Here is a 9253-nt window from a genome sequence, read left to right as displayed (position 1 = left end):
ATTACTGAGTGATTGGCACTGATCGACCAAGCACTTGGTTTCCTCCCAAAGGGCCTGGTATCCCTGTTTGTATTCAAAGCATCCACCTAAATGCAAAAACAAGAAATGTTTTAAAAAATTAGCTAAAGGAGGGCAGACACAGTCTGTAAGAAGCAAGAGAAGGGCTAATTTGTGTTGCTGGGACCCTGGTTGGGCATAGGGGCGCATGTTAACAATGCTAGGGACTCCAAGAGACACACTCATTGCTCAGCTGAATGAAACTCCAGAGGTAGAAGTTTCCCTAAATTCTCCCAACTCCAAGAGTCCATAGGAGGACTGTTCCCAGTCTTATTAACTCTAGTGGTATCTAAGGCAAGATGGCTGCCATTGGAATGGGTAAGTGTTGGGTATGGGAAGTGGGAAGAAAGCCTGAAGAAGCCAGCATTGGATGTAGGGACATGGTTGGTTGTAGACTCTGGGGAAGGCATTGGATGCTGGAGGAGACTGTGGTACATGTCAGGAAGGCCAAAGATGAAAACAGGAAAAGGGAAGTTAGGAGGTTTTCTCCAAAACACAGCAAAGGTGGTTTCCATGACAGCATCGACTAAATTCTTAGAGACAGCTACTCACTACAATTTCTGTCCTTTCCAGGTGTTGCCAAGAAAACAGAATTCACTGTGTGTTAGCAAATGCAGATTCATACCAGGGAGGAATGAATCAGAACAGTTTAACCTGAAAGTCCTCCCCAATCCAGTGCTGTTCTGGAAATGAGCCCAGAGTGACTCTTCGGAAGGTTCTGGAATGTTCTTTTTTCTCTTCAACATCATATATTTTGCCTAGCTCAACATTTGTGGGGTGAAGCTGAGTCTGTGCCCTGGAACTGCCATAACCTTGTAAGAGTGCTTGAGGAGACCTCTTCCCCAACCACCCATTCCTGAGTGAGAGACTGGGATAGAAAAGTACTCACCTGCTAGTGTAGCTGATACTAATCTTCTCCTCACAATAGTATCCAGCTTGCCAGCTGCTAGAGGCCAAGCTTCTTGCGATGTCTTAAACATAAACCTTTGCTTAACAGCTGGAGTGCATTTTCATGAGTCTCTGTTATATTATCTACCTTAGGAGTTTATAGGACTAGTGAGTGGGGCCAGTCTGGGGGAGAGGGGAGATAGGTGTGTGTAGATGTGTGTAGAGACTAGGAAGCATATTTTAACAATCAGCAAGATCCAGAGGACAAATACCTGTCGGGGATGGTCTAGATAATACTTAGTCCTGCCTTGAGTGCAGGGGACTAGACTAGATGACCTCTCGAGGTCCCTTCCAGTCCTATGATTCTATGATTGCCCAGTGAGATCAATGGAAATTCTTCTATTGACTTCATTGAGCAGCGGATCAGTCTCAGATTCAGGGCAAACTAACAGCCTTTGCCAATTAAAATGTCCAAGCTCACCAGGGGGAGTTTCTCCCAACTCATAGAAAAGGCTATGGCTGTCAGAGTGGTAAAGACTAGTCAGGGTCTCAGACCCAACCATAACAATAATAACATGGAAAGGGTCAGAGGTGAAATCAGGGACAGTGATAAATGATCTTTAAAGGAATACTGAATATGAGAAAAATCAATTTTGAGTTTGAGTTGAACTTCTGAATCTCTCATGGGTTTTGGGGGTAGGGGGGGCTTGAAATTAGGCACAATTCTAGAGATGATATTATGAACATAAATAGGAGAATTCTGAGTATGAGAGACTATAGATCTCACCTGAACAGAAATTCTGTCCTGGTCTCGCCCTCTTGCAATAGGAAGTGTTTATGCCACACTGTGCAGGAAATGAGAATTTTCATGCGTTAATTGTGATGTCATATATTTATATCACAAAGCTGGTTCAGTATTCAGTGTGTGTAATTAGCACAAAAACTGATGAGGCATATGGCAACTGTGCACTAATTTATGAAAGGTGCGAACACCAAGAAGGGAAAGAAATTTGATAGGGTGTTACAAGGGCATTTAAGTAGGAATAATGGGATGAACCTGAACAAAAAGAAATCGTAGGTTAAATATTAAGAAATTCTTCCTAGCAATGTAATCTGAGTGAAGACTAATCTTTCAATTGGAAATCCATTCCATCTCATCAATCTACCTATCTCTTAGATAATCAACTCTGACTTCTATGCCTGCTACTTATAATCACTTAACATCTGTCTTTCTGTAGTTAATAAATCTGTTTGATAGCTTACCTAAAACAGTGTGTTTTGGCTGAAGTGCTTGGGAAATCTCAGCTCAGTTTACAAAGGCTACTGTGTGTTCTCTCCACATTGAGGGAGGGGTGGACTGGATAATGAACATACACTGGTCTGGCTTCTAACCAGTGTTAGATGGTACAGTTCTGGGGTGCAAGGCTGGGAGCTGTGGGGAATTGGCTGGAGCTTCCCTATTGATGGTTCATGAGTGGTTGAGGGATCATTCACGTAACACAGTTATGCTTCCTGGATTGGGCCCCACAGGCAAAGGAATATTTACCTTCCCCCCAGGTTGTGCATCATTCTGGAGCTTAGACAGCTGGATGCCTGGCATGGAGCTGCAGTGGGCATGCCCAGAGGCAGAACATAGATGCCTTGGGAACTTTTACTGTAAAAATTTAAACTTGCTTGGCACTTAGGCACCTACAGTGTTTGGCAGTAGCTGAGTGGAGGATTGTGAATTCCAGGAGGGTTTGATTGTGGCATTTAAGCACCTAAGGGGGCTGCTCTCAGGCCCCCACCCACCCTGGGCAGGTGGAGGGTTCACGGCTCCCCACAGCTTCCCAAGTTCCCCAGGCTGGGCTCTGCTGGGCTCGCGGGGAAGAGAAGGGGCAGGTGGGCTGAGCCTGTGGTAAAAAGTGGATGGGCCATGCCCCTTGGCCCCCCCGTTCCGGTGCCCCCGTTTGGATGGGTATGACAGGGTCTTCGGGGTGCAACCTGGACTATGGGACCACTGAGCCCTCTATCCCACCAACCTGGGGTATCCCTCTCACACTGCAATGCTGTCAAGCCACAAACCTCTGGCAGGTACTGCACTTACACAGACATACATCACAAGAAGCTTGGCCTCTAGCAGCTGGATATTATTGTGAGGACGACATCAGTCTCAGCTGCACCAGAGTGAGAGTACTAATGACTGGAAAATGTAAGCAGTTTTGTTCCTACAAACTAGGCCTATCCTGCCCCTATTAATTAAGGTACAAAACATCACAAATACCAGCTACAGCACTCTCTTTATGGAATTGGTAGTTTAATTCTAGAACACAATGACAATACTAAGGGATGGTCACTGAATTAATCCCATCTCTCGAGTGTATGCAAGTGCTTTGTATTCAATTCAGAAGTCACAATGAACTAGATTCACAAAAGGACTTTGGTGCCTAAATGCCACAATCAAACCTCACTGGAATTCACAATTCTCCACTCAGCTACCGTCTAACACTCTAGGTGCCTAAATTCAGTTGGCACTTAAAAACTCAACACTTGTTAGCAGTGGCCACAAAAAGGTGTCTGGAATACCAGAGTTTTTCCCTTATATTTAGGAAATTACTGCAATAGCTGAGGTAGTCCGGAGTGAGAACTATTGACTTTCTTTTTATGAACAATTTTATTGAGGAAGTGTATGCAGACTATAAACTAAGAAAATTTCTCAGCTTTTGACATGGCATTTAAAATAGTATTTTGTTAAATCAGTTCTAATGAATACAAACCTAATTCCTCAAGTTTATTGAAACAAGAACAAAAAAAAAAAAACGTATCATTCACGGAACTGACACTAGTTCCAAACCCTATATTTATACACTCCCTGATGTGTGTCTATAACTGCATAACTGCAACTGGTTCTTTACACATTTAAAAATAATTGTTCAATGTGGCAAGTATTTTAAATATCTTGGGACTGATTTTGATCTCACTTGTAGCAGTTTTGCACCAGTTTAACTGCACTGATTTCAATCGTATTGTATTAGCATAATCCAGGAATAAATGAAAGTAGAATGAGGCCACCTAGAAACAATCCAAATTTTATAAACATATTATTTTCACACCCAATGTTGATTTCGAAGTCTTATGTTTTTTGTTAAAATTATTTCCTACATTATCATCAACTGGGGTCTTTCTATTACAGTACTTAACAGCTACAGTAAAAGCTCTTATCTGGCACTTCACCAACCGGCAAGTTCTATAAAATGCCATTTCTGATCTGCACTGAAAGTCTGGTTTATAGTGCGGTTGGTGTGGGGCCGGCAGGGGGCTGGGAGGGGCTGCGGGGTGTGCTCTGGGAGGGAGTTTGGGGAAGGGGGTTGAGGTGCAGCAGGGGCTCAGGCCCTCACCTCCCTGTCTCTGCTGTTGCTGGCAGAGGTGCAGCCAGGTGGCTCTGCAGGCACGTCACCTAACACTAAAACATTACCTAGGACTTCTTGTAGCTTTCCACTGTAAGGGAACGGGGGTCAAGTCTGGGAAACAAAGGATTCCCGCCTTATGTAAATGCTATTTAAGGGTTGGGGGGAGGCAAACAGACTTCTCCTCTCCATGGCCTGTCTGCCCAAGAAGAGAGACTGCAAAAGGGAAGGCAAAGGGGGGAGTTTAGCCTGAGACAGGGATCCAGTCTGAAAAGGAATATAACTGGAACTCTAACTCCCAGAAACTTTGCAAATTGCCTGCAACAATATCTACGGTGAGAAATACTATTTTGCAACCAATTTCTTTAGTGAAACTAGCTTAGGTTGAGTGTTTGATTTCATTTGCTTAATAATCTGCTTTGTTCTGTTTGTTACCCCTTTTACGACTTAAAATCTACCTTTTATAGTTAATAAAATTTGTTTTGTTTATTATTGAACCCAGTTTCTGTAATTTCTAACTGGGGGGGGGGGGCAAGAAGTGTGCACACCTCTCTCCACATTGAGGGAGGGGGCGAATTTCATAATATATCATTGGGTCTGCACTCCAAGGGAGGTAGACATCCGAATTCTGGAGCAAGTCCCTCTGGAGCAAGCTGAGTCTTCCCAGAGCTGATGTGCAGGTAGAGAGAGACCAGGGCCTAAATCCTCTTCCAGTGTGTGTTCATCTTCTAGATGGTATTGAGTAGGGAAATCATCATCCGTGAAATAATCCAAATCCACTGCTTTCTATATTATTTTATTTGTGATACAAAAGTCAAACTTCCACAAATAGTTCTTTAGAACATAAAACTAAATGATTTTGTACATAAACCATTACATACAGCATTTATAATGTGCAGTACAAAATGTGTGCTGCTTGGATGTGATAGAAATTGTATATGATATCATGATTTAAACAAGGTTAGTTACATGGATTAGTGCCGACGGTTACATTTTATCCAGAGCTTTGTGGTTATTCCCCAAGACACAGAAAACGCACAGTTCTGAAGTGCTGTTTTTACCTTCCTCTGCCCTCCCCAAGTTCACTGGTTTTGTAATTGCAAGAAGGCTCATTCTTATTTCCGCATTTACAGAACTGTTCTGAATTCATCAAAAATGAAATTAGGCACATGCGCTTCAACCACCTAAAGAAACAGAGAACAGAAACTTTGTTAAGTATTCCATAGCAACATTCAGCCATGAACACAGCAAATAGCATTGCCCATGGATATTACATGTAGGTGTGTGTGTTTCCCCACTACGTAAATGCTCAATGTTATCAATGTGGACTAGCTAGGTTTCTACTACACACACACACACACGGAGACCCAGATTCTGTCCTACACAGACATCTGCTTGGCACATGAGTTTGGGTAAAGTTTCAGGGAGCTGTAACTAGCTCCAGCTTAAGTTAGAACATCCCCTGGGATGCTCGAACTTACACCAACTGTCTGTTGTCCCTATGGAACATATACACTAGTTGAGAATTGGCAGAGCACTGGCGCACTCTGCTCTGCAACCTGATGCCCCAACATCAGGGAGATCTAGGACAGGCTAAGCCAGCCAGGCGGTGCAAAGTGGCTGGAACCATAAGAGAAAATCTAGAGCAAAATATTCTATATCTGACTCAGGAACACTGCTTAGCAATGCCCTTTCCCAGAAACTTAAATTGAAAAGTGCGGGTATTTGTGTTACAGTTTATAGCAAATGGTATTAGACACTCAACTTGTAGTCAGATGCAGAAGTGCATCATGCAATGAATAAATTATTGGAGTCATAGTAAACTGCAAAGTTAACTTTATAATCCCAAATTGTCATGGCTGCCTTCCATGTCAAACTTTAGTTTATTGGTATCAAGAGGCTGAGAAAGAGGCTTCATTGCCTTAGGTAAAATTTGTTACTGCAGAATTTGTTTTGCCAAATTTAGAAACCACCCAAATCCATGGCTCTTGATTTAGAACCCAATTTATCAGTCCTCATTTCAGAGCGCAAAATATCCATGACCATCACTGTTTTTTTTGGTTTTTTATTTTTTTAACGTTACACATCCCTCACAAACGCAATCACTAGAAGATGGGATGAGCAGAAAGTAAATTCTTGTCCCGAATTTCACAGAAAGTTGAAATAGTAGCTAAATGACCCTTCAAGGTGGGGATAATGTGACAGAGATGGGAGCAATGGTATAAAGCAATCAGACTGACACACAATGTTGCTAATAAAGCAATTTGTGGATTGTATGGACAAAGGCTTCATTCACAGTAACCTATTCGCAGACAGGTTTTTTTCACTTTTATATGTCCTTTCAGGTTCCTTATGCTGAGCACTGATAAGGACTTGATACACTTGTTTGACATGCCTAACTGGTCAGTCTTGACAGAGATGCCCTGGTCCTGAGTGAACAGATGTGGTGAAACTGCTAGGCATGACCCCCACTATTCATAACATCAGCATAAACCAAAATTAGCTCTTTTAATAAAGGGCTCTAAGGATTAAGTAACCCTTTAAAAAGAACAGATGAAAACGCACACGAAGGCTAGTCCCCAATAACAGGAAAAGCATCTATTGTATTGACCACCCAATTCCAGGCTCCCATTACAACTAATGGTTGGAAAATGTAAGCAGTAAAAATCTACAGCCAGGGCTTTTAACTACAGTAGAATACTTTGAAAATAATGGGCCAGATCCCCAGCTGGTGTAAACCCATGTACTTCCTTCGGATTTGATGCCAGTTTACATAGTAAGGATATGGTGTATTTTAATGCTATTCCAACACCATGCTGAATCCAAGTTTTTTTACTTACCCTTCTTGGTAACTTTGTATAACGAACATAATCTTCCAGGAACATAAGGGCACCCACTACATCAGCAGGCATTTCTGGTATCTTCTGGCTATAATATACATACACACAAATGAAACTCATGCAGCTGGATATTGTCTTTTTGACTAGCTAAGGTAAGTTTTGTTAGAAAATGCCAACGTCCCACATAATATTTATTCATGTAGGTCAGTGTGCTGTGGGATATCACCACAAAAAAAAGACACTTTGACATGACACCTAAATATATTATTAAACATATTCTAATCAAATTACAGACTTAAAAAAAAAAAAAGAAGAATGTTCAAATAAACAAAGTCTTACACGAAAGGGGACATTAAAATAAATGTGAAAAGAGATACCTTGTGCACTGCTCCATTGTTGAGCGAATAAATTGACCAATCAGAGCCAGAAACTGTTCAGTGTATCGTGAATGAAACTGTTTCAACAGAGTGAGGAGCCCAAGCACTAAAGGGGGCCAGTCAATTGGATCTGCTGGCTTTTTGCACACCATTCCTGAAAGGAAAACACCACATTTTCCCCTCTATGGTCACAAAAACATCCTTTATAATCACAGCCAAACAAGAGTTATTCTCAAGAGGTTTCATGCTATTCCTGTTTTTACTTTTCATATGTTGGTCCCCTGGCTTGGGTGCATCAGATCAACCTTGTCAAATCCAACCCCAGCCACTCCAAATCCTGAAGGGCCCTCTCCACCTTGTAACTCATACGGGGCTGGCGACATGGCTTTTCACTCTAGTTAACAGTCATACAACACCAAAGAACTAGATCCCAAGTTAGGTAGTTTTAAACTAACCAATAGGAAGAGCCTGAAAGAGGTACGTTTCTAACTGGGGTGTAGCTTTTTAGAGAAATGGGGTTGGGAGAAGGGGAGATACAGGGCTTACGGCCACCTAAATCTAAAGAATGAGGAGCCATATCCTTATTTTCTCTTGCACTCTTCCCCCCATCCTTTAGGGCCCAATCCAAAACCCAGTTAAGTCAACTGAAGTCTTTCCATTGACAAAAATGGGGTTTGGATCAGGCTCACAGCTCCAAAGCTTTCCTGAGTTACAAAGGTCAAGATGAAATCTCAAAACTTACCTCCCAATCTAGTTAAGATGTTCTTCTAGTATCTAAGTTCTCTGCCACATTAGCAGAACCCCACAGCTAATGGATAGTGAAACATTTTCTGCATTACTGTACTCACGTTAGGTGAAGCAGTTGGTTGTGCATATTACCTATATTGTGTTTGGCCTTGGACATTCAATTATCACTTAAGTATTTACAAAGAGGTCCTCTGTCACATCACAATAACTGACATATTGCAGTTAAACAGTAAGTTATAAATGGAGTTGCACATAGAGAGGCCAGAGAGGGTCTAGTTTGTGCTATATATAAAAATAAAAAAATCTAGCCCATCCATTTTAAGTCTAGAGCTGAATATCTTGACTACATCTACATTTACCCAGAGTCCAACTGTATTTATGTAATCATTTATATAATACCTAGATTTTTGTTGTACTGAAGTTTTGGCAGTTGGGCTATCAGAAATAGGAAGTTGACTGTGGGGAAATATGGAAGTCGTTTCGTAGTTATATATATCTGGGAAGAAAAAGGAACACACAGTGTTTACATGTTTATTAACAGAAGCTTCACATGAGGAAACCAAAATAACACAGAGCTTATTTGTATCAGAACTTAAGAATATAAGAACATTGCTAGCTACATTTATAGCAAATTAGACAAAAATAAAATGTCTGCTTGCGACTCAATGTATGTATTGGCTAATATCACACAATAGCATGTATCAGACCTTATTCAATGGGTTATGAATGCCAGCTGCTTCCAGGTAGGCTGTGATTTCATACAAAAGTGTGTTGTCTTCTTTAGGGTATGGCAATGACGGATTCTGATAATGGGCTTCAATGTCAGCCAAGATTGCTCTAAAGCGATAAAAAGATGGAGATCAACTTTATATAGTCATTATAAATGGATAGTTCAGTTAAAATAAATAATAACACGCAAGCCTGAAGTCATTCTGCAATTGAAAAACATAGGTCATAT

General features: G+C 41.4%; 1 protein-coding gene across 1 annotated transcript in view; it reads right to left on the bottom strand.

Moving 5' to 3' along the window:
• Positions 1 to 5111: 5111 nt before the first annotated feature.
• Positions 5112 to 9253, bottom strand: part of WASHC5 (WASH complex subunit 5) — a 35360-nt gene continuing 31218 nt past the window's right edge. The window contains exons 25-29 of the mRNA XM_054017378.1: positions 9003 to 9132; positions 8695 to 8791; positions 7549 to 7702; positions 7172 to 7259; positions 5112 to 5515 (exon numbers count right to left, since the gene is read on the bottom strand). Of these exons, the coding sequence (XP_053873353.1) occupies positions 5459 to 5515; positions 7172 to 7259; positions 7549 to 7702; positions 8695 to 8791; positions 9003 to 9132 (526 nt within the window). The 3' untranslated portion in view covers positions 5112 to 5458. The remainder of the gene's footprint in view (positions 5516 to 7171; positions 7260 to 7548; positions 7703 to 8694; positions 8792 to 9002; positions 9133 to 9253) is intronic.

The sequence above is a fragment of the Malaclemys terrapin genome, chromosome 2 (assembly GCF_027887155.1).
Source record: "Malaclemys terrapin pileata isolate rMalTer1 chromosome 2, rMalTer1.hap1, whole genome shotgun sequence".
Taxonomy (NCBI): domain Eukaryota; kingdom Metazoa; phylum Chordata; order Testudines; family Emydidae; genus Malaclemys; species Malaclemys terrapin.
The sequence above is the reverse complement of the archived record's forward strand: the minus strand, read 5'-3'. Positions and strand labels throughout refer to the sequence as shown.